This window comes from Lipophrys pholis, assembly GCF_963383615.2.
Source record: "Lipophrys pholis genome assembly, chromosome: 7".
Classification (NCBI taxonomy): domain Eukaryota; kingdom Metazoa; phylum Chordata; class Actinopteri; order Blenniiformes; family Blenniidae; genus Lipophrys; species Lipophrys pholis.
The window spans coordinates 19541632-19567312 of record NC_137638.1 but is presented as its reverse complement, the minus strand read 5'-3'; the positions used below and the strand labels follow the sequence as shown (position 1 = coordinate 19567312).

General features: G+C 40.6%; 1 protein-coding gene across 2 annotated transcripts in view; it reads left to right on the top strand.

Moving 5' to 3' along the window:
• LOC308111682 (single-stranded DNA-binding protein 2) overlaps positions 1-25681 on the top strand; it is a 55004-nt gene that overhangs the window by 352 nt on the left and 28971 nt on the right. For both annotated transcript variants that reach the window (XM_080466670.1, XM_080466671.1), the window contains exon 2: positions 24519-24591. In XM_080466670.1, the coding sequence (XP_080322796.1) occupies positions 24519-24591 (73 nt within the window). The remainder of the gene's footprint in view (positions 1-24518; positions 24592-25681) is intronic.

Here is a 25681-nt window from a genome sequence, read left to right as displayed (position 1 = left end):
TGGCTTCAGATTTAGATTCATTGCATTTTTATTCCGAGCAAAATATCATCTTTAATCAGTTACTTTTGTGCTTTATTTGTCTCTTTTATTTTTTGTTTTCTTTTTGCACGTCTGTCATTTCTGAGAGTAATTTGTTTTTATTTATGTTTTCATGTTGGTTTTGTTTTATTCTTCTCTCGTGCTACATAGCAATTTACGACATAACTGCATAACAATTTAGCAGTTTAGTGTAAACACGCAGGAGGACAGTGGATGCGCCCACGAGCCGCGGTGTGTTGTGAAAGTGGAGAGGTGTTGTGTTGTGTTGTGTTGTGTTGGGTTGTGTTGTGTTGTGTTGTTCACCGCTACAGTGTTGGGAGATCTCCGACAGCAGACAGTCATCGTCTGCACGCGCTCGACCGGGCGACACGGAGACTCAGGCTGCAGACAGACGCGCCTTTTCCCCCCACGAAAAAAATAACGCGAATATTTTCATATCAGCAAGAAAATTAATATTGTGGGGGTTTTTAACGGAGATACGAGTCATTGCTGAGCTGTGGTGGCTGCACGCTGACTGGCTGCGCAGACTGAGTTTGACCTCAGCACGAGAGTAATTCGTTTTTTTTCTTATAGGACAAGCGCGTTTCCATGTTAAATCAAGTCAGTTTTGCAGGCGGACAAGTTAGTGACAATTTATTATATATCGTTTTAAGAATAATCCATTGACGTTGTCACAACAACAGCAGTATTTAAAAATGATACTACTTTCCTTGTTGCAGTTCAGCACACTACCTGCTTTTCAACTATTTTCCTCCTATTCTCTGAGGCATGGCACTGACATTGCACGTTACAAACAGGGGCGGATCTAGATGATATTAACAGTTGAGGGGCACAGGGGGCATCAAGAGGTAAACTTTGGTCCGGGAACAGGCTGGTAGTGATGTCTCTCTTTAATATTTCAACCAAGTGGAAATAAACTTTTTAATATTTCAATTAATATGCCCGATTCTTCATTTGAATATTAAAGGTCCCTCTATTCTCAATGTTTCACTGTCTATACCAGTCTGTGGTTGGACAAGGTCTTCAACACAATCTGGAGGATTTTAAGTGGCAAAAAGATCAACACTGGATTTGCATGCAAAATTTAAATTTTTTTATTAAGGTTTCGTTACAGTCAAAATCATCAGTGACATAAAGGATTTAGTCCTACACCTGTTTATATTACTTCCCAGTATGAATTTTATTTAATTTTCATAATACAATGACAGCTGCAAATTTACATAATGGTTGACATCACTTATGACACATTATAATTGGGGACACATTAAGCGACCGATCACATTATTACATAGGGGTCCGCAATAAGAAAGAAGCATGTATTTATTGATTTGTTGATTTATTATTTATCCAATCACAATGGTGACATTAGAAATATTTTCAGGCTATTATTTCCACAAATCTCTGCAGCAGATGTGAGAGGGAGAGCGGGAGAGAGTGAGAGCGAGGGAGAGAGAGAGAGAGAGAGAGAGAGAGAGAGAGAGAGAGAGAGAGAGAGAGAGAGAGAGACTGCACAAATGTAAAAAAGAATAGTGTTTTTCAGATCTTTCCACCTATGAGGGTAGTTCAAGGTTATTTGTTTCGGAAAGATGTTCATAAAAGAAAAACATTAATCACCTAATTTCTGCTCCTGGCTGTTTGTGTCTTCACAACCCAGTTCACTAGTGTTTGTCATCATTGTGATTGAGAGTTCATCTCCATCCCCTGAGCCCCATTCTTTATCCCGAATCAATATGAAAAGGACTGAGGAGTTGGGCTCTATATCGCCGCCTCATCGCACACACTGACAGAGGCAGAGATGGGCTGCTTCCTCCAGGGCTGAAACATATTCTGTTGTAACATACGCCTGCAGCTTGCATGCTTTTTATATTGTGTGCGCATGTGTCGCAGTTACACATGTTGTACACATGTTGTACACATGTTGTACACGTGTTGTACACATGTTGTACACATGTTGTACACATGTTGTACACATGTTGTACACATGTTGTACACATGTCAGCATGTGTATTTGTGTGATCTGCAGTGCTTTGTGAGGCATGATTGTAAAAAGGTACCAGAGTCCCAAAAAATAAAGACGGAAATGTGTAATGAGGAGGCAGTGATGCTGTGTGACATTTTGTGTTGTAAAACTTTAAACCTCACAGCCTTTTCATTGTAATCTTGCAATACGATTTGAGATTAGCCTTTCCATAATCACAGGTACTTTTTTTAATCGCTTCAAATTGTGAAAACCAATAGGACGCAACATCTGTGATCTTTCCTGGCGCTCACTTGTTACTTTTGTACCTCACCATTTAATTGAGACTTGTATTTTACTGCAGATCATTTTGTTATCTGTGTTTACTTTTGCTTGTCACAGTGATATTCTATGGGTTGTTGTTGCCAAGGCCATGGCAAAAGAAAGGGATGGCTGACATGAAAAATGCAAGATGAAACGGCAGTGTAAGGCAAAAAAAAAACCCAAAACCAAGCCAAACTTTCATTTGTCTCTTAACAAGCAGCCTTGTTTATCAGTGGTGTGTATCAGAGAGGCAGAGCGGGCCCAGTGCTGCCGAGTCTTCAGTTGTTTCTCATTTCTTCAGCGCAGCAGGGGATCAGAGAGTGGGAGAGACAGAGGGCAACAACGGATTGAGGAGAAGAGGGAGGAGGGGAGAGAGCGGGACTGAGGGAATTTGTCGGATCATTAGTTTACAGTGTTGTGGTATTGACCTCCGACTGGACCCCCGCAGACTCGGGGCTCTTGCATCTCGCCCATGTGTATGTAAAGGAGCTCTAAATGTTACTGACCTGCTTGTAGTTTTGCTTGCTGGTACTCAAATGTTTGACAGATGTCTGCGTTTTGTGTTGTTGCTTTTTGTGGAATGAGGTTTTTTTTTTCCATCCACAGCTGTACCACAGATCTGTGAGTGATGGTTTGGTACTTTGTATGTGTAGGAGTTGAAGCGCAACATAGTAGGCCTGCACATTATAGTATATTATTGTCAAGACGCCAACATATACAACGTCCAAAATGGAAAAAAAAACTGACTGCGCTGCGATAAATGATACTTCCAAACACTGCATTCATGCCCTACAAATTTTAAATCACAGAATTTTCAATGCGATCAAGTGTGATTAATTGCAATCAATTCACAAGAATCGTGTGGTTTACTAATTAAAAAGAATTACACTGATTGTCAGACCTAATTTATCTTACGTCTTATGGCCACAGAGACAAGTTCAGAAGGAAACAATATCAAAAACAACAAATTAGAGTGGTAACAGAAAGAAAGCACTGCCCAGTCACTGCTCATGTAAATGTGGGAAAAGAGATATAATTTCACAACACAAAGAAATGAACATTATATACTTAAGTATTTTTATTCGTTGCAAATCATATAATTATCGCAATCATCATATTACCTCATATTGAATGTTTACCTGATATTGTACAGTGCCATAATTTCACCTTATAACATATACTACTTCAAGTCTGAGAATGTACCTTTTAAATGAGTTTTCATATTATATGCTATAAGAAGGGATTATATTTCTAATATTAGATCTAATATCTGCAGTGAGCCAAAAACCTAATCCAGTAGCCAACTTTTTTCTCTAAGAAGCTGGTCCCACACTGTAAAATATTACTGCTAAAGAACACTATCATAATTTTATTGACTAAAATTTCACAAGTCAACAATTTGTCACTGTATCAGGATCTTTGTAAATATTTTTATTGGGTGCTGTTTCTTGCAGAAATGTAACAATGAGTTTTCTCTGGGCTGTCCATTGATTTGTTGCACAGGTTACGTCATGATACTGACTCAATGACTACACAAAGCATTAGAAGATCTCTATGAGGATACAGAGAAAGCTGTTATCTGTTATTGATTTCCTTTATTTAATCTGTACTTAGATAAAAAAGAAAAAGATGACTAAGAAACAGACACACTTTAAATGTCAATGACCATATCTACATTTCCTCACATGCCTCTAGTTTGTGAATACTCATGCAGATAGTTGCCAATAGGTAGACGTGGCCATTCAGGAAGGTGTTTGCCTCCGAGCTGCTGCACACAAGTTCATTAAAGGTGATGGGAATTTTGTCTTTGCTGCTCTAAGCTGTTAAAAAAAAAAAAGGCAGATCTGTGCAGAAACAAGGTCCCACACATGGCCATCAGTAGATTGGGCCTATTTAATTGCAGTCCCAAACTACTGGCAGCAGTATCTGTAGGCTACGCTGCGTAAAACTCAATGGCATGTGATTAATATTTTATGGCATCGCAGCGTTCTTCACTTTTTGAGTAATATGTTGAGCACAATAATGTCTACATGTGTGTTGACCATGTTTAGATAGCAGGGGAGACACTTTACACCAGCGTATAACTAAACCGAACGCTCTCCGGCTCAGCAGCACGGTTTAGGTCTCTCCTCCTCCTCGCTGGCTGTACCTGCGTTACGGTCTGCACTTGATTTTGATTCGGAGTGGCAGTACACGACCACCGACTGTGTGCTGCAGTCGCTGGATGAGTGTAGGTTTCAGTCGCTAGCACTTAGAGGACACATTCCATGTAGTTTTGGGATTGTGGTCCTGAGCGAGTTGCATTGCAGCACATAGTATGCATCCCTCCACTTTTCCTCTCTCCTGCATGTAATGAAGCATGCAACAAAGTTTGCCTGAATCACCGACACTTGCCAGCAGGTATTTCTACTCGTCTCGAAATGTCACTCGCAAATAGCATTTATATGTATGAATATGAATGCAGTGTAAAATTTGTTTGGTTTTTCTAGAAAACATCCTTAGAAGCACTAACTGTAAACCCACAGCTGCAAAAAAAAAAAAGAAAAAAAAAGTACACGCTTCGTATAGAAGGTATTATTTAGTTCAGTCTGTAGTTGAGGTGCCAATCATCATCCTGGTGCTGGCTTAAGCATTTCATACTCTCTCACACACACACACACACACACACACACACACACACACACACACACACACACACACACACACACACACACACACACACACACACACACAACGCTACTTCTGTGCGGAGACACCTCAGAATCCTGCCAAGAGGCTGCCAATGCAGCATTGCGCAGACTGAGGCAAAGCAGTGCATGCTGGGACTGTTTATCCGACAGAGGCAATTCAGGCTGCCACTCTGGCTCTGACAGTGAGTCGCATTACAGGGAAACTACAATAAAAATAGAGCAGTATCTCATGAACACATATTGTACTCCCACAATGCATTTCTTCAACTGTGCCTTGAGACCAACCCCCCCACCCCCCCCCACCCCCCCCCCCCGCCCGCCCATGCCAGCTGCTACCTGATGAATATCATTGACATTATTTTCTTGTTGTTCACCACATTCTGTTTGTTCTTCAGGAATGACGGATGCGCACTCATTAGAAGAAGGAGGAAATCATTTTGTTATAGAATGCAGTGAGGAATGTGGCCGGAGGACACACATATGTTGTTGGTCAACTTGGCGAGTGAAATGAGTGACCGATTAAGAAAAAGCAGTAGGACACTTGCACGGGAAACACAGAGTGAGTTGACAGTTCAACCGTTGATGGTTACATTAAAAGAATGCCCCCGGTTTTTCTTCTGGGTCAGACTGGCTCAGACTTATGACTGCGTGTCAGACCTCTGCACTCTGTCTCTCTCACTCTCTCTGTGGATCAATTACACTGATAAGTGGCCATACCTGGTTTGGTTGGTTTAGCTCCAGTGCACCCTACATATGTAAAGCATTTTTTTATAGAGTGCTTGTTTCATGGTTTATTGTTTGATCATTTGCTGGTTTATCTTTTTGTATTAGTCTCTTATTTCTATTTAAGGCTCATTTTGTCTTCATTCAGTATTATTCCATAATCTTTTAACCCATTCAGTTAATTAAACCATTTTCTTAGATTTTTTTTTTCCCCCTTAGCATTCCACATTTTTATTATGCTTTCTTAAATTAAAATATATAAAATATTCATAAAGTATATTCAATTATTCCTTTCATGATTTGATTTTAATCGTATTGTTGATGTTATTACCTAATAATATAGGTCATTTTCTAATTCACCCACTTTTAATGGCTTATTTCAGTTAAATGTTTGCATTTTCAATTAAATGTATTTCTCTTTGGGTGCGCTTGTCTGTGTGCGCTTGTGTGTGTGTGTGTGTGTGTGTGTGTGTGTGCGTGTGTGTGTGTGTGCTCGCTTTGAGTTGCTGATTTGAACTCTGAAAAGTGTCATGTAAAGATTGATTGATTGATTGACTGATTGATTGGTGCACTTCCTCTCGAGTTGCTGCTCCTTATTGCATGTTTGAAAAGGACACAAGAAAAGTGTGTGATTATACGGCTGTGCATTCGTCGCCACTCTGAGCCACTTTAGGTCAATGGAAAGCATGCTGCGTGTGTAAGTCTGTAATCCTATCTGAGCTGTCTGCCAGCAGCACTTTCCCCGTATGTTTCATCCCTCAAAATCAACCTCCATCTGTCTGTCACGCCGCCTGTGTGAATTTGAACTGCAGCATCCAGTGATCATTACACAGCTAATAGCCTCCGCTACTCTCATGGGATTGCTTGTGAACAACTATGAGAACACAGAGAACTGTCACCACTCTTTATCGTTGCATTTAACCAACACTGATGGCCAGAGAAATATATGAGAAAACTGTTGCCGGCACACAATCCTTGCAGTGTTTTAGATTAGCATCAGTCTGGGATTACAAGACAAGCAGAGACGAGCTTGAACTCTGGGATGTTTCTTTTTCTTTCTCGGTGTCTAGTGCTGCCTTCAAACAAAAATGATGATGACAGTTTGACAAGGCTTTGATAGAAAACACTTTTTAACCTGCTGAACACATAGAGGCTGTTAAAAGTGCTATTTTATCTACTGGCTTCCCTTCTAGTCTCTCTCTTATCCCCACTGCCAGAGATGTAACTTGCCACAGAACTGCTATCAAAGCAGTGGCCTCTTATTGAGCTATATGGGGGGGCAGACTGCCTGTGATCGGCACTGGCAGAAAGTGGGGCGACATGTCAATCAACAGACAGGACTCTGTAGAAGACGCCCTCACAGGACGCCTTGGGGTCCTTGGGAAGGATTGACATGACAAAAAGCCTCCGTCGGCATCAGATAGCATGTGGGAAAGAAGTGGAAGAGAGTAGGAGAGGGCACGGCAACCTGAAGGTCTTTTATCATCCCCCTCACAAGATGGAGGGCACGGATGATAGAGTTTATCACCTGGTGCTGGTCCCCGAGGACCACATGGGTGTCCCTGAACGCTTTTGTTTTAATTAGAAACACACCATCACATCACATCACATCACATCACATCACATCACATCACATCACATCACATCACATCACATCACATCACATCACATCACATCACATCACATCACATCACATGACTTCTCTTCTCTTCTCTTCTCTTCTCTTCTCTTCTCTTCTCTTCTCTTCTCTTCTCTTCTCTTCTCTCCCCGTATCAAGTTTATCTTTGGGATTAAGACACTGACATTTGTGGAGAGAAGGATTGAGAACGGTGCGCTGTCGAGGAGGAGAAGACATGAAGCAGAGACGGAGGACATTTGGCTCTGTGCTTTGTTGACCATGACTGGAAGCTCCTATCCATGCTGTCAGACTTTGTTCATGTTGTTAGTGGTAGCTTTTGTGGTTTTGTCAGGAAGTTTTTTTCTTTTCTTTTCTTTTTTTTTTTTGCCCCTGGTGACATCGAACATGCACAGCTTTGCTGCTAACCGCAGCGCAGTTAGGGATGCTCTCCCTCAAAGCGTTTCCTGTAACCTGAGAGCTCCAGCCAAAAGTAAATGCTGCTAGTGGAAACAACACTTAGAGGCTCAGCTGAAAAGCATTTTAATATGTAAGGTATCTGGCTGCACTTTGTTGTTAGTTGAAAAAAAAAAAGAAAAAAGAAGATGGTTTGGCTCTCATTTATTTACACTACCTGTCCAGCTCTTTGTCTCCTGCTCTGTGACACATCTGCTTCGTGTGCTCTCCAGTGTAACTTGCATTGCGGCTGTGAATGCCATAGTGTAGCAGCAGATGCGGCTGTGCCCCTCCGCCTGCTGACTATACGGAGGTTGGTTGGAGGCCTCTCTGCTGATATTCCTTCATCATTGATATGCAAGCTGCATTGCACAGGCGCTAGCGCAAGGTTAAGCATGCGTGACGGCCAGGCTTAGGAACTGCTTCAGAAACACACAAAACTCTCTCTCTCTCTCTCTCTCTCTCTCTCTCTCTCTCTCTCTCTCTCTCTCTCTCTCTCTCTCTCTCTCTCTCTCATTTTTCCAGCAATAGCAGTCTGTTTTGTGAAGTCGTTCACTTTTAATTCCCCATAAAAGTACCACAGACTGCCTGCCCACTGATCCCAGGAAAGTCCACAATAAAACTTTCTGTCCTCTGAATCCATGGCAGTATTTCTTTATGATAAGGGTTCACAATGCTGACATAGAGGTCTTGGCTTTTCAATTGAGAGGGGAGGGTAAACATTATTATTATTATTATTATTATTATTATTATTATTATTATTATTATTATTATTATTATTATTATTATTATTATTATTATTATCATCATTATTTTTATTATTATTATTAACATAATAATACTACTAATAATACTAATATAATAATAATAATAATGATGATAATAATAATAATAATAATAATAATAATAATAATAATAATAATAATAATAATAATAATAATAATAATAATAATGATAATAATAATGATAATAATAATACAAATAGTAATAATCATCAACGTCTTCAGTGCAAAATTTATTTTGCAGACTTTAAAAACCTGGTGTTGCAGAGCAAAATAATTGTCATCCTGAGCCTCCGTGCAGGCCTTAATAGCATCACATTCTTCCCTAAATTGCCTCAGATTGCCTTCATCTGTATCAGGTTTTTTTCTTCCAATCTCATCTCCAAGCTTTGTTGTTCAAAAGACTAGAGCTCCATTAGAGTCCCGTAGAAAAGAATTCTAATCCTATAAGATTAGAGCACTGCAGTGCTCCCAGTCAACTCCTTCTCGCTTTGTTTTTATAGACGTTGCTGTTGATTGTGGAATGTCGTACTGTGTGGAGCCTAACAATGACTTTGTGCTACCGGACGGTCTGCAGAGCTGGCAGGAGAGGAGGGAGACCTTGACCGTCACGTTCCATGTCCTGCATAACTACGACTGGACAATGGATCAAGCTAGGAAATACAGTAATTGAATGTTGAAAAATGAAAAGATATTGAATGACAGTATCAATATAAGAGAAGTATTTCCAATGATAAACACTGCAGAAAGAAGTAAATGTGTGCAGCAGAAGTTACTTCGTTCTAAAGTTTGCAATAAAATATCACTGCTCCTTCTTTTCGTATTAATAAATTTCACTACAGTGTTTAATATTTTCTCAAAAATGTGTAATAATCATTTTACTTGTATATAATTTGCAGGTCTGATCCAGTTTGTCTAGCGGTATATAAGATTTCCACCTCGCCCCGACCGAGCTCAGTTTAAACCTCACATGAATTATTAAGCATAATAAAGTGATTCCAACATCTTTTGGTTTTGGACTGTTGGTGCAAAGCAGCCAATCATATAATTGAAAAGAAAATCATACTAGTAGTTTTGTACATCATTTTTTTCCTGGTGCTCCCAAAGCAACCTCCTCCACCAGGAACGTCACAAAGCAATAGGCAATTTACCAAGTCGCCTCTCGATTGCTGTTTTGATCGTTTGTCAAGTGAAGATCACATTTCTTTACCCACCCGGTGATCTCTGCCAACCCTCCAAGAATTTCCTCACCCCCAATTTGGGTCCCACTGCTGCGGACCGTTCCTGGTGCTTTGGGTGTGTTGTACAGCACACACGGTTGGGTTGTAGTTTACATTTGCACCTAAATAGTGCAGTATGCCCAGTCCTATTTAACTTCCCTATTCCATAGAAACTGTGAAAATAAAGAATACGGTAATTAACCTTGTATGATCACTAAGTGTTGCTATCAAAGTTCCCTCTGTAAACAGCAGTTTAATATTCTGGGCTTTATGGCTGTATTGCATTTGAGATTTACTGTAATAGCTCGTAGAGAAAGTTGAACAAGAAAAACACTCCTAAAAATCATTGGTGTTCTTTCAGCTGTGAAATTAAACAAACTCCCCACGAGAGGTGACTCAATCTAAACAAATCAAAGCCAATGAAATGGAACTCAAATTAAGAAAGTGATGAATTTCCCTCCGCTTTTATTTGATTTATCCTTTTTTTTACATGTTCTGCAAACAAACTAAATTTGTTTAGAATAAACAAACAAACAAACAAATAAATAAATCTTACGGACTTAAATGTATGTGAAAATGGCAGACCCTCATATAAAGGACACAGCTGGATTTTTGCTCAGTACCATGACTGGTAAACTAAGCTTACCCATCAAGCTTCTCTCTCTCTATTTCGCTCTCTCTCTGATAAGCTGGCATTTCCTGTTATCTCAGCCCTGGGCATTGTTGTCTGCTCTGTGAGACAGTCGAGTCTCTGCACTGCTGACAGAACAAGAACTGTTTCATTTTGTCTGATTGTGCGTTTATGAGGTGAGGGGATGCGTCCTAATGTATTGTTTGTTCCAGTCTTAATTGCAGCTCCTTTAATCTGCTGTTTGCCACATGCGAGCTTGTGAGTATATCCTGCCAAATGTGCCGGCAGTCAGTGAGCAGAATCTGGTGCAGAACGCGTTCTGAGCACAAAATTAAGCATTAAAAAGGTATACGCTTTAGTTTCTGTACTCTGCAGCTAATGCACTCGGCTGTAAAGCATTAAAGGGAAAAAAAATCATTTGATGCGAGGAATGTTGTCGATATGAAAACATTTAAAACACGTTGAGCGAAATGGACAATTAACCACGATTAATGCAAATTCCTGCTATCATTATTAATGGATTATTCTGAATTGCAAAGGGTTGCATTGTGTTCTGACTTAAAATTGTGTGACTTTCACTTGTGTTTGTCTCTTGCATTTCTGTGTGGTCTTTCTGAAATGTTTTGAAAAAGATTTTATAGACCAGACATCAGATGGTAAATTATTCATGCTGCTGATTGTAAGAAATGACTGTAAATAACTACCAGCCGTGCATATTTATAAACACAGATAGAGGAGTCACTTCGAAGTACCTTCAGTACATCAGTTATCCCAACCAGTTTTGTGTAAGTTAGGGCGTGTGTGCACGCACAGGCACACGCACACATACACATGGAATTACCTGCTCATGGTGACTCCCACCAATATACTGTACATAAACCTACTAATTCAGATTCCTGGACATGGTCCCAGTATGTAGTTGAAAATAAGACATGTATGTTTCTTGAAAGAGAATGTTCAGTGGTTAGGGTCTGATATTCAGCTTGTTGACATCAAACTTCAAGGTTAGTCTTCTTCGGTTCCATTTTCTTTTTAAGTTGTGTCACTTCTCTTTATTGATTGGCTCCCGAACTATTGAACTCAAAGGATATTCCTTGAACAGTTAGTTTACTTTCTTTGTGAAACTTGTGTTGTGTCAATTTTCCACGCACAACATGTCTGAGTTGTGGGTGTAGCCTCATAAGAGTCCAATGTGATCTAGCATTACAGGACTGGGTGGAGATATACAAGTTCAGTTAGAGTTGTGCTCCCAGCATGTTGATAAGTTATCAGTCTCTGTCCTGTAGTTTGCTTGTCTATGCGAGCTTCCTGAAGTCAGTATTGTGATAGTTCTAAATGGATTGGTTAGTCCATCTGCAAAAATCGAATGAAAATTATTTAATTTTCCCAAAAAGTGAAGATTAAGTTTTCTTTGTTGTTTCTTTATTAATTTGATACTTCTACTTCTACTTCTGATCCAAAACCGTAACATCTGTGTTGCTTGACTAATCTAATCTTTGTTATTTTAATATTTGTCTTTGCAGTGACTGTCGAACAGCTTATATTTTCACCATGTATTGGACTGTCCCAGGAGTGGGGAGGGTAAGGAGAGGATTTTGGGATTTCTAGTTAATGAAAGGTAAACACGAGGTCTGTGCTGAGGTGAGCCAAAGAATGCAGGACTCTTCCTCTCCTCTCACCAGGATATGAGCCTCATTCTTTTGACTTATGCTTTTACGCATGACATTTTACCTTTGGCCTCTGGAAACTCTCACTGCTTTGAAAGCGACTTCATTCCTTACACTGTCTCTGTCTCTGTCTCTGTCTCTGTCTCTCTCAAATCAAGCAGTCAGCTTTTGCTAACATACTCAAGGTTTCATTGTGTTTCTTGGTTACTCGCTCTCTCACAATGCTGAAGTAAGCCAGCTTCATTCACCCCAGCCGTTCCTAGCCAGCACTGGATGCGCTGCTCTTTGCCAAGCCCGTGTTGGAGCGTTCTAGGCCTGTCACCCAGCCAAAGCTCCGCTCAGGGCTTTACTATGTGTTGTGGAAGTGAGACGGATAAGGGCTACAACAAACATTTGCTCAGCAAAGCAGGATGTGAGACCATCTCAGTGGAGACAAAACATGGAACATGAGTCGATAAAACACAATCTATTTGACTACGAATGTCTCTCCACAGGCTTTTTCCATGTAGGATTATGACACGTGCTTTGTTAATCTTCAAAGCTGGAGTGAACTTTTCAGTGCTCCTCTCAACTCTGTGCTACTCACCACACCAGCTACTGGAGTCCACACAGAGACCAGTCAGCGTCAGGGAGAGCATATACTTTATAAGAATATCTCTATTCAAGTGCTCAGTCTTTAGCAGGAGCCATTAGAGCGATCCCAGGGGAAACTGTGGAAGGGTAATGGAGGATATAGATTTAACTTGTGACCATCAGCAAAAATGCCAATTAGAAATGCATCAGTGAGCAGCTGGCGATAGAGCCACAACACGGTGCCAGTTGGGGATTAATTTAAGGCATGTATTTGACTGAGACAATGCACAAAGTTAAACGAGTCCATGAAAGTCTTTGTACAGTTTGGTATAGTGATAAGTTTTCTGAGTCGATCACGTGCAAGTTTTTGTGTTTTTTTTCTAAATGAGGCTGACCAAGAATGAAGTACTTTGCTTTTGGAACATTTATGGACGTGCGCCAGCATTTTGCCTCCATGAGAATCTACAAATTCTTGGTTATGGTGCAGCAGAGCATTTCTCTTAGTTGTAAGCGGTCATATGTAGCCATCGCTCATAGTAGCAATGACGCTGCGCCGTGAAGGGAGATGGTGATTGTGAGATTTGTGACAATGTCACAACATTGTGTCAGACACACACACACACACACACACACACACACACACACACACACACACACACACACACACACACACACACACACACACACACACACACACACACACACACACACACACACACACACACACCACTGTGACAACAGATGTCTGCAAACCGTTCTCACTGTATGATATTAGATCACAGTTTTCAAGTGACAACTAACGACATTGTCAAGATTTCTCACTGAGAAAATCGCACAGCGTCTTCCCACCTTTGGTAGTTGTATTATGCAACTATATAAATAAGTACATAAAACCTCTCAAAAGCATTCGGGCCAGTCGAAGAGGAGACATTGTCATTGACCAGCTTTACTCCTGTTCCATCTTTTCAGGTTATTTGTGGTCATATTCCCCTTTTTCCATACTTCCATACTCGGTGTTACAGAAGATGTGAGACAATAGCAAGGCTGTTCATAATGTTGTCCTTTTCAGTTTTGCTCACAGGCAGCAGCATCACTGCTCTTCTGCTGCATCCTGACCTCCCCTCCAAGCTTCCATTAATCATTTACTCTCTCCCTCTCCATCTCTCTCTCCCTCGGTCTCCCTCTTTCTTTTCCCTCCTGGATCTCTTGTTGCTGCTAATCCTTATCTCTTTTATCTTTCTCCACATCTCTTAATCTTTATATCTCTGTTGACTGCTAAATTACTACTCTTTGCTCCTTTTCTTCATACCATAGGCAGGTATCATTGAGTCTGCCTTCTCACAAGTCATTGTCAGAGTTTGTGTGTTCGTTTCACTGCACTGTTTAAAGTAGGTATCTGAACATACATGTAATTCTGTGCTTGCAGCAGGAGTGAAACAATGGCTCAAAGGAAGCATGCAAACACTGTATACTTCACTTTCAAACCGTTAATTCACTCACAGCTATAGCTGGCCAACTCCCCTGCACGGATTCATTAAAACTGTACTTTCTCTTAATGAAAATCCATCAGGGATTATTCTAGCAGAACCTGATTTTCCATATAAAGTGATTTGGCTATGATCCCATCGTCGTACCTTTTCCAGACAAGGTGTGTGCATAAATAGCGCTGTTTTGTAGATGCTCTTCAATGCATAAAGGCTTCATAATCCTCATGGTTGTTTGGTCTCTTTTTTCCCCCCCTCCGTTGTTTTTCTGAAGCCCTGCATATAAGATGAATTATTCAGCATTGTAATGGGTCTATATTTGTCGTTGTTTATCTTGCCTCAGTGCCCCCACCACCTTCATTGCTGCCCCACCATCATCTCCCTCCCAGCTTCCACTTGTCTGTCTGTCTGACAAGCGGGGCCGCAGAGGATGCTCCACTTTAATGAATGAAGTGAAGTCATTTAGTAGGGCTCTTAATGGCACATAAAGCCCCGCTGCTCGGCTTGATTAATCAGGGAAAGTGTTTGGCTGTCACACATGGGGCTGTCTTCAGCAGGGGCAGCAGCTTGATCACTGCGCTCTCTTTCATGGTGGGGTCCCTCTATTTTTGCCAGAGTTGTCAGGGGTCCGAGCTGCCAGCGCTTTCAGATTCTCAATCGGCAGATTGAGAGGTCGCCTGGCATCGCTAAAGACTGACCATGATGAGGACGATAATGTTGATGGTTGTGCCGCTATGTCAGAGACAGGTGTCTGATCTGTGCTTTCAGTGCCGGTAACTCAGTCTCTGAATGTGGACATAAACAAAGAGGAGTAAAGCAACCCAAACAATCCATATTGTTGTGGAAGAGAAACAGTCACCTTGGGATACAGTTTTATGATCCAGAGGTGTAAATGCATAAAGGTGAAGCCGAAACAGGAGCTGCAGTGATAGATCAAAAAGCCTCTGCATTTGCTGATATTAGTTTTCTGTGGGTGTCGGAGTATGTGCGGACTGATAAGTGACAGGAAGTTGCAGGAGAAAAATGGCAATCTATTCTTGAAGTAACTTCAGGACGCTGCCACGCTGCTTGACTGCCTGTATTTCACACTGTAAAGCAAATTTGGAAGTTTTATATTATACATGACTGTTTGTATTGTATTGTAGAATATTAATATTTCATTTATCCTTTTTTCTTAAACTGTAAATGTTTTTAATCACTATTAGCACATCACAAATGTGTCTACCCCAACTATAAATTGAGTTGTACAGCTCATAAAATGGCAAATTAGATGCTATCATATAAAAAAGCCATATTTAGACTCAGATTTATTTTTTGTGATACTATGAAGTCACCATATCAGATATTGAAACTGAGACATTTGATATGTCATGAAAAATATTAACTCATTTTCAATTTTGTAGCAGCAACACAACACAAATCAGTCAAAAACATTTGGAACTTAAGACAACAAAAGCTTTAAAAGTGGTATGACCAAAAAAGAAAAAAAGAAATATCAACAATTGCAGCAGCATTATAGTGGCAACAGAATCAGTATTTTTGAAAGCAATTTGATAGTTTTGCCATTCTTTTAAATGGCATTTAAAAAAATTTTTATTTAATATGGAACAATCATATTTTCTACTGTAAAACATGAAGACGTGTTAGATCCCACCATCTACAATAGATAGAAGAGTCCAAGTGCTGGAATATCCTTCTGGCAGCCCATTCCCTTCACCAATATAAAATATTTGCCACATCATTAAACTAAAACTTTGCCCAAAGAAGACCTGAGTGCTCACTATTTGCAGGGGGCACGAATGGGGCAACATTCTTCTCCTGAAAAAGCAATACCTCCTCAAAGGCGCAGTGTGTAAAGTCTAAGTCATGCCTCTGCTGTTCATTAGATAGGGGTGTTCAGTGTGTCCCTCACTTGACTCAAAACACCAGCTTATGGTGCAAACTTGTTTTTCAAGATAAAAGTGGCTGCATGGGGCAAGTTGTGAAACTTGTTCATTTTGGCAGACGCACATGACAAATGTCTTTGAGAAGACGTCAGGACAGTTTTGTCTCATTGTGTTTATTATTGGTGATTATATAAAATGTTACATTCAACAACTAAAAAAACAAGAAAAATAAATATTACAGTTCTGTTCCTTACAATAAATTTCAAACTTTACCAATGAAATGGTAAAATGTCATACTGTTCTATTGTGAATCAAACAATAGGTTTATGTGAATTGCAAACATTTGCAGCTTGCTTGTAATTAGAGACACACCGATCCTTTTGAAACTCGGTTTGCATTCATAATCAGAAAGTGTGTCACCAGACACTTCTTATTTATATTAGATTGACCGAGGTTGGATGTTGACTGATAGTTAAGCAAACATATTAACATTAATTCATCTTAATGTGACTGCTTTGTACGGGCTGCCCTGGTAACTGTGGTTGCAGCTTTCATTGTCTGTATTGCATCAGTCACATTTGCTGCAAACACAGCAAAGTGAAAAGTCTTAGAAATCATGACGTTTGCCAAATGCGCTGCGTTGGCATGAAGGACTGCAATAGTAGATTGACACTCAGACTAAGACGGTAAGATTGACTGAATGACACCTCATGGGTTATTTGATTAACCCACAGCACACAAGTGAAGCAAAGCATTGGATATTGGGCTTTAACCGGTACTTTCATCAAGCTGGAGTTTACCGCAGGGCTAAATTATTGTAAAGTGTTATTGCCATTTCATCTACGAGGAACTTGGAAGAGCCGCATTATGTCGTATCGCTTTATTATTTTTGTGTTTGTTCATTCAAAGGCAACATACTTCAAAGATACTACAATTCTCAGTAGATACTTCACAGTGTCACTTTCACTAGAATTATTCTTCACTGTGAACACACAGCTGAGATTTAGGATGGTAATTTAGCCTTTTGTGGTAGGTAAGCATATCCAGGAGATAATTACAGTATATAACTTCCTGACGGTGACTTAGTTCAAGCCAGGATTACTTTTCCATTGTTATTACCTCTGACAGAGAGCTCATTGAAATTCATTTATATAAATATAATGAAATTCAGTGTATACTCCGAGGCATACAGTGCTGATGTATCTTTTATTCTGTCCCTTCTCTATGTTATGTTTTCAGCACAGCGTGTAGTCATTTGCTTTTCTCTCTTGGAAAATGGTAAGAACCGGGACTAGTTTAGCCCGGCTGTTTGTGTTGTAGGGTTTTGTGTTAATTTGCAGAAGGAGGTCACAGCGGGGTGCTCGGCTAACTGAGACACCGCTCAGTGAGAATCCTCAACATTAGAATATGAAAGTTTACGGATCTCACGAGTCCTCATCTTGGGGGCTCATCTGCTCGCACCCATCACCTCCATCCTCCCCATCTGGCTTTTTTTTTTCTTTCTTATGCCTCTCCAATCCCCCTTCTTCTCTCCGCTCTCGTCACCAGAACTTTTCATCTCACCCCGTTATGCTTCTGTCACACCATCACTCCCTTTCTCAAGAGTTCCCTGTTTGTAATTCTCCTCCGTAGTGGACTTCAAGATGAGGCTATGATTCAGCTTCTGGCTATTTCCTGTCACTCATTGTTGCCATTCATTTATACCTTAGTTTCAACTTCTTATAGAGCCAAAATCCCTGTACGTTTAAAAAAAAAAAAAAAAGATCTTCTTTGTGTGTATTAAGGTAAATTAATATCCACAAAATCTACTGTTGTGTTAGATCAGAAAACCTCAGTTTTAGATTTAGACTTAACCTCACCACTTCCTTGAACAGTATCTTAGTATTCTGTTTGGTTAATAATCATCAGATTTGTGGCGTCAAACCCTTTAAACAGGGAGCAGCGCCAGTTTCTCCTGTACAGGGTTTACTCAGGGATATAATCATATTTTACCATAACCTGACAGTAAAATGAACCGTATGCTATTGTTCAGTGTAAGAGGTCTGTGTGTGAAGCACTCCACTGAACATGTGGTTAACCTGTGTGTGACCCATTCATAAGAGACACTGCAGGTTAATCCCTGGTTGACACCGTACAGACGCTCTAATCCGCCACTGTTTCTCCACAGTTATATGCTAAACCACAGCGCAGAATCTCAATTAGTTTCTTTTTTTCTCTTTTTGTGTTACACATTTATTTGATCACATCTCAGGTAGTCAGCTACATAAAACCCTTTAGCTTTATCATTTCTTCTGAGTACAAATGCTTGGTTGCTAGAGCAAAGTAGTTATTGACCCACGTTTAATTAAGGGGCAGAAATCATGCGAGGTGGTCGGACTGAGCACCTGCATTAGATTAATACATTACTGAAATAGCAAACTTAAGAGATCTCTGGAAGCTACATCGATGCAGTTTTCACAACGTATATGACTGTCCTTAAAGGAATGTCCTTGCCGTTGTGCTTTGAGAAGTTCAGTATTTTCAGCATGTTCTGTCTTTTCAGTTTGAGACAACCCAAGACTGATTGTGATGAAAGATTTCCACATCTGGTAAATTATACCCATCAGGCAAAGTCCCACAGTCATTTCTTTGTGGTGTGCAGTTGATTAAAGCTTCACTTTGAATGTTGGTTGGTAGCAGAAAGAGCTGACTGTTTTTACAGCAAGAGAGGCGCAGTACAAAAAAAACAAAACAAAAAAAAAAAAACATCCAAGATGGCTGAGCAGACAGAAAAGCTGCTGGAAAATAAGGTACAGTTCAATAGAACCATCCAAGAGAGATGAGATAACTTTATCGATATTGCAATGGGGACTACATAGTCAACACAAATACTAAAATATAAAAGCTGTTCAGTCCTGCACATTGTTTTCCATTATATTAACATCATATACAATTTACTGACAAAATGACACTGCATTAAATAGAGCTAATGAACCTTCCGTTGGAAAAACTTTAGGACTGATAGAAACTGGTCTGGCATAAATACTGAAATGCTAATGAGAGTAGATTAACCAGGTGGTGGGGGATGTGTGGAAATCATCTCACTGGAAGGTAAAAAAGGGTGTTTCTGCAAGGCAAGTTGGAGCAGAGGAGCCTAAAATGACATCAATCTATAGTCATCCATCTTTCATACTACTATATCCTGTTCAGGAGCGCTGGAGCCCATCCCAGCTGACTGCAGGCGAAGACAGGGTACACCCTTTGCCAGTCCAAAACAGGCCAAACACGGAGGGCTAGACGACAACGTCCACACACTTCCTCACAAAAAAAGACACAAACTCACCAAAATACATGTCTTTGCATGTTGGAGAAACCCAGAGTAACCCGAGAAAACCTTTGCATGCTCAGGGAGAACAAACAAACTCATTATTTATTATTGGTAACATACCAGAAAGAACGAGTGGTTGAACTAAGTAGGTTTGTATCGTCCAGCTCCAAGTAATTCACAAAGGTATTAGCTGGCAAATGCAATGGGACATTGACGTGCTGAAGACTCGAAACATTTGCCTCTGGACTTTATAATAACCAAAACAGGGCTAAAAGAAGAAACTAGTCAGTCTGGTGGTCAGAAAAATGTCTCCCGATGAACGGTAACGTCAGCCTCTGTATCCTGACGGTGCAAATAAGTCACTGTTGGTGGACATCCATCCATTTTCTATACAACTCTATCGTGTTCAGGGTTTTGGGGTTTTGGAGGCCGATCCTGAGTAACCGCTGTGCCACCTGTTGGTTCAAAATATTATGTTCATATGGTAAGAATGTTTCAAATGTTGTATTTGCCACTAAATCATGCATTATTTAGTATTCACATTCTGGACATTAAATTCTCACAGCATACTCTACTGTACTATTTAGATTCTGTAATTGTACTTGCTGAACGAGACAACATGTCTGTTTAGGTTTCAGTTTGTATCCATCTCCTTCTGTGGGAAGAGACAATTTCCTGCCACGGCCCACACCCAAATTTAATTTGTCCAAATAAGATAAATTCATTTAGAGGGGAAAACAACTACACAGGACTTCTCCTCTGTGGAAGTGAGTACAAATACAGCTTGAAGGTCACACATGTGTTATGCTTTCAAATAGTTTTATCATTATTTAGTGGAACTACCATCAAGTGTGTGCATTGCAGCATATTATCATTGCTTCAACCCTCTCCTGGACAGTTTGTTTTGTTTGTTTGTTTTTGGTTTAGTTCTAAAAGCAACTGTGCCTCTGATTCTCATGTCTTTGTGTTTCCAGGCCACACCCCTTAATATCAGAATAAACAGTGTAAGCATATCACAGCGGGAGCGTGTCAGAAAAACAGACCAGAAGTAATGTGGATTCAGGTTTTTAGTGATTAGGGAATATTTATATTATCATATATATATATTTATATATATTGCCCTTTAGTGATCAGTATTTTTAATGCCTTTTAGAGACATTTTTATGTGTTTTCTTCTTTCTCATGTATTGATGTATTGATGTTCTGTGTTTTTGTTTTTTCTATCTCTCTGGTTGTGAACTAGTTGAAATGATGTTGAACCTGAACAGGCGGATACTATATTTAGTCACTATATATTTCTAATTTAAAGCGCCAAACTAGTTAGAGAACAGTTCTACTTTTTATTGCGTGTCGTCTCCAGCAGATATCTTAAGAATATGAAAACTATTTCTAACCTATAAAATGTACTTCGAAATAAGACTTTCCAAAAATATGTGTGCAACTGTAACAGGAGAGTTTTTCCCCTGCAATTTTCATTTCCATATGAAATAGGTTTAAACAGATGATTATGCTTCATTGATGAAGGTAACGTCTATGCTTTCTAGAATCAATTTTATTCCTGCGCTTTTCTCTAATGCAACATTTAATTAGATTTCTTATTCATATATTACTATAGTCTTTTAAATATTTAATTTAACATGTTTATCCTGTTCAAAAGTATAACTGCTTCTCCAATAATCGGGAGCTAAACCATTAGAGGTGACTCCAATCGCCGAAGCCATCGCCTGTTGTGATTTGAAGCTCGGCCAGACTTTGATCGCCATGGCAGTAAATTGATTAGCAGCGATCTACGAGTCTCCTAAATGCTGATCCTGGGGAAAAATGGGTCCGCGTGTTTTCTTTGAGGTGAGGCTGTGGTTGAGCTCCGAGGCGCTCTCCCCTTCCTGATCTCATCTCTGTGGCACAGCTCAGCATCAACAACTCCAGCTCAGTAACAAGGCAGCATGGAGGCTGGTCACTGTTTCAGCCCGCTGCCTTCATTACTCTGAACTCAGTGTCTGACTGTTCGAGCTTGCTGGAGCTGTCTGCGCTTCTGAAAATTTATGGCAGCCAGGATCAGTCGGCTCAAAATACGAATTTAATTAAATAGGAGTCTCACAATGCAAAACCTGATTCAAATTCAAGGAGAAAGTTAAAGTTCTATCCTGCGTCCACCTGATCATTCAAGCCATCCTGCCTGGTTGAGATCACGGTTCATGCTGTATGAAAAGACGGTCTCTTGTCTTGTTTGTTTTTTGCTTCTTTAATGTGACAAATGAAGCCGATTCTTAACCTTGAGCAGTCCCCATGGTTTATTGCTCGAACCTTTATCTGGGCTCAGCATTTCGATTCTGTCAGTCGCATGTGTCGTTATCAGCAGGAGCTTCAGCTGAACAAGTGTTAACTCAGCAATGCGAGAGCAGCATGGAGGCGTTCAGTGTTTTCAAAGCCTATCACTCCCCTTCTAGATAAGTTTTAAGTTAAAGTTCAACAGAAATTCAATGCTACCATAGTGCCTTCTTTTACTGTCTGCAGTCTGCTTATCAGCTCTTTTTGAGCAGTGATGACTGTTGGCGAGCGTCAGGAACAAGGAAGAAGAGAAACAACAAGGCTTTTTTTGTACTGATATACCCTTGTTTTGTGCGTTAATGGTCAGAAACAGCAGATGAATTAGGAATTCTTTCATTTTTTTGGTTGCTTTCATTCTTTCTCCAAAGCTTATAAGTGACCCTGTAATGTGTTTTTTTTTTTTTTTTCTTTTAGTGAATCACCTTGGTCCCCTCTGCCGCCCCATATTTGACCACGTATCCTAAGTTCCCTCACTTACTTTTCCTCAAAGCTGTCTCTCAGTGAGGACCAAAGGTTGATCTTACAGCTCCTGTGAAATCAATCCTAGGTGAAACCTTTTAGTCTCACCTCAAAGGCAGCTGCCATGCCAAGCTGTGTTTTGTAAGGTAATAGATAGCTGAGGGGATACAGGCCAATGCGTGCTGAGGACACGCTTTCATTTCTTTATTTATTCTCACTGACACAATGAATTGATTCATGCAGCCCATCAGGTGCGTCATCATTGCGGGGAATGTATTCGCCGCAGATACATGAGATCTGTCAGTATTATTAAATGGTTCTGTCCTGATGCTGCTGCAGCTGAGAGTGACACATTTAGACAGGTTGACGGGGAAAACGACGCACAGCAGAGCGAGGGTGCAAGTTTGTTCCTCGAAATGTTCAGAGTTGTACAGTGCCTCCCAAAAAAAAAAAAGAGAGGAAAAAAAAAGGCACATCTTTTATTCATGTTCTGTTGTCGAGGTGTCAAGAGTTTTGTCAAGCCTCTCATTGTTCCGTTAACCTTGTCCCCGCGATACGTTCTGTCTCAATCTCTCTCTGGTTAAACATTACTGCCAGGCCACGGGGGGGATGGAGAGATAGAGGGATGGAAAGAGAAGGAGAAAGATAGAAAGAACGAGGTTTTCTTCATCCATTCATAATTAAACAAACATGGCCTTATTCACTGAAAGGGAGAACGAGGAAAACAGCGGCACTGAGAGTGGGAGGGAAAGAGGAAGAAGAGAGGTTCAAAATGAAACTGAGGAGGAAGAAAGATGAATCTGGACGAGGCGGGCGATGGTGGGGTGGTGGCGGGTTCGAGCAGACAGAGTACCTGTGTGCGGAGCAGAAAGGTGTGTAGTCCATCATCTTCAGACTGGCAGACAGGGCTGTCTGGGGAGTTTATTTTTACCTCGATACGGGAGTCTGGATCAGCCACAGCAAGCTAGTAGCACCGTTCATTGGTGGCTGGAGGACGGCGGCTGTCCTGATATGACCACGTCTCAGGTCTCTCAATACATTTACTCTCAATCAAACGTAGACACACTAAGATGCAGACCGAAGCTTGTGCTGCGTCACAATTCCTTTGCCACATGTATTTCATCAGAATATCTCTATTTGGGTTTTGGATCATTTATCGTTCACCTTACAATGTGTAGATCATCCAGTAGAGAATGTAACTGATATTTCGCCAAAAGCTTGCAATACAGAGGCATACATTTTTTTGATATGGCTGAATACAGAATGTGCTGAGCAGAAGTTTGGTGCAGTGGTCAGCACTGTGGCCTCACAGCAAATACATTCCTACTTAAAGCCTGTTGACCTTTCTGTGTTGAGTTTCCACGTTCTCCCAATGCTTGCATAGGGCTTCTGCAGGTACTTCCTTGTACAAATATAGGACATGCTTGGTAGGTTATTTGGAGAAGCTAAACGGCCCTTGACTGTCTCTCAGTGTTTTCCCGGTGATGAACTAGTAACCTCTCCAGTTTATCCTGAATCATCTGGGATTGGCTTTAGCTTCCTGTGACCTTATACCGGAGAAAAAGGGTGTAGAAAGATTGATTAATAGACAGTCTAACCCCAAATTGGAATGCAACAATGTAAGGATCAGGCAATAATGCAATACTTTCCACAAATGTTCCATTATTTGTAACCCCGTGGAGGGACTATATGTTGTTACACTGCCTTAATCTTTAAATCTGCATGGTGCCATTAAGAGTCAGTGAGATCTGCTGTTGATCCTCTCTGGATCAATATTTATCTTGTATTTATAGACCAGGAGATCACCCCCATCCTCTCCTTTCCTAGACTGGTGTTAGTAGCACCAGAGACACACTGGGAGGAGAATTGATTAACAAATCAAGCCTGTAATTATTCCTGACTGTGATCAAAGCCGTGAGAGAAAGTGCATGGAGAGCCCGAGTCACAGAGGTGAAACGTTGCACAGTGTGATCCTACCAAACATTTTACTCTTATCGCTCAGTTGTTTGTTTTTCATTTTTGGTTTACAAATATATAGGGTGTATGTCGCAGGGATTTTAAAGGTATTTGGAGATGATTTTATCTCGTAAAGTTGCATTTTGATGTTCCCCTTCATCTTATTTTCTTTGTAATCATGCAAGGAACATTAAATGTGAAAATAAAAATTGAGGAATAGATCCTCATAATTAGTGGAGAATTTAGAATGTCTATTTTTTTCATGATTTCTTGACTTATACTACACAAAAAAAGAAGATTTCTGTCTGTCTTTCTTGCATATTGTAAAATTATTTGACTTATTTTTACTGTGATGTCACTGTGTGGGTCTTTATTACCAAACTGATCTGTTTTCTTCTGCTGTGCTTTTATTTATGTGCAGGTTGGCTCTTTATGTTTACGAGTATCTGCTGCATGTAGGAGCACAGAAGTCAGCACAGACCTTTCTATCAGAGGTAAGACACACAAAAAGCTCTGTGTTTTCTCTGTGTGTGTATGTGTATGTACATGTGTGTGTGTCTATGTGCATGCATGCTTGCTTGTGTGTGCCTCAGCACACAGGCCATGTTTTTTATGTGTCCGCCCCGAAGAGTGGCCTGACCATCATGCAATATGTCGAGTAAGTGTAGCAGCTAATTGAATTAGCCCGGCCTCACTGTGCTGAGCCAACAGGTTAGTGCAGCAGGCAAGCTTTTTAACGTGAGCGTTGCATTTAAAGGGACGGGACTGGAGCCGGTGCACAGGAAGAGTTATGACGCTTAGGGAGCAGCTGACGTCTTCAACTGACATCAGTGTCTGATCTGCTCAACAGCTCTGTCTCAGTCAATCTCATTGTTCCTCATTCTTGTCTTTTTTTTTTTCCCTGTTCCTTTTACTTCATCTCTTTGTGTTTTGTTTTTTTTCCTCGTCTGGCTCTCTATCAGATGCAACCTTGTTCTCACTTTACATTTTCAGAGGTAAAAAGGTGATGGGGTGAAAAGCAGGTCAGCTGATTATTGTGCTTGGCTGTAAATGATGGTAAATTACAATGTGAGAGACAGTGGCTGGAGGCTTGTTGTACATCGGCCAGAGGAAGAGAACAAAGAAAGGAGGATGGAAAAAGGTTACATCATCAGCTGGCACCGATTTTCATCACTCTGACTTGGTGTGTGTTTGCGCGCGCATACACACACACGCACACACACACACACACACACACACACACACACACACACACACACACACACACACACACACACACACACACACACACACACACACACACACACACACACACACACACACACACACTGTCTCTCTGACACCCTTTCCCTCCTGCCATGTTTCACTCACTCTCTCTTCCGCAGATGTCGGCGATGAAAAGGATAGGCGGTGTAATATTCAAGTGGGGGTTCACGTCAACATAGAGTGCAACAAGTATATACACAACTCCTTGTACGCAGTCCTCGTGCAGACATATGTGTAAACCTGCAGGGTAAACATTACACCAGAACGTCACACTTCATGAAATATTGGGGTGGAGTAAACCCAGGCTTTGACAGGGCC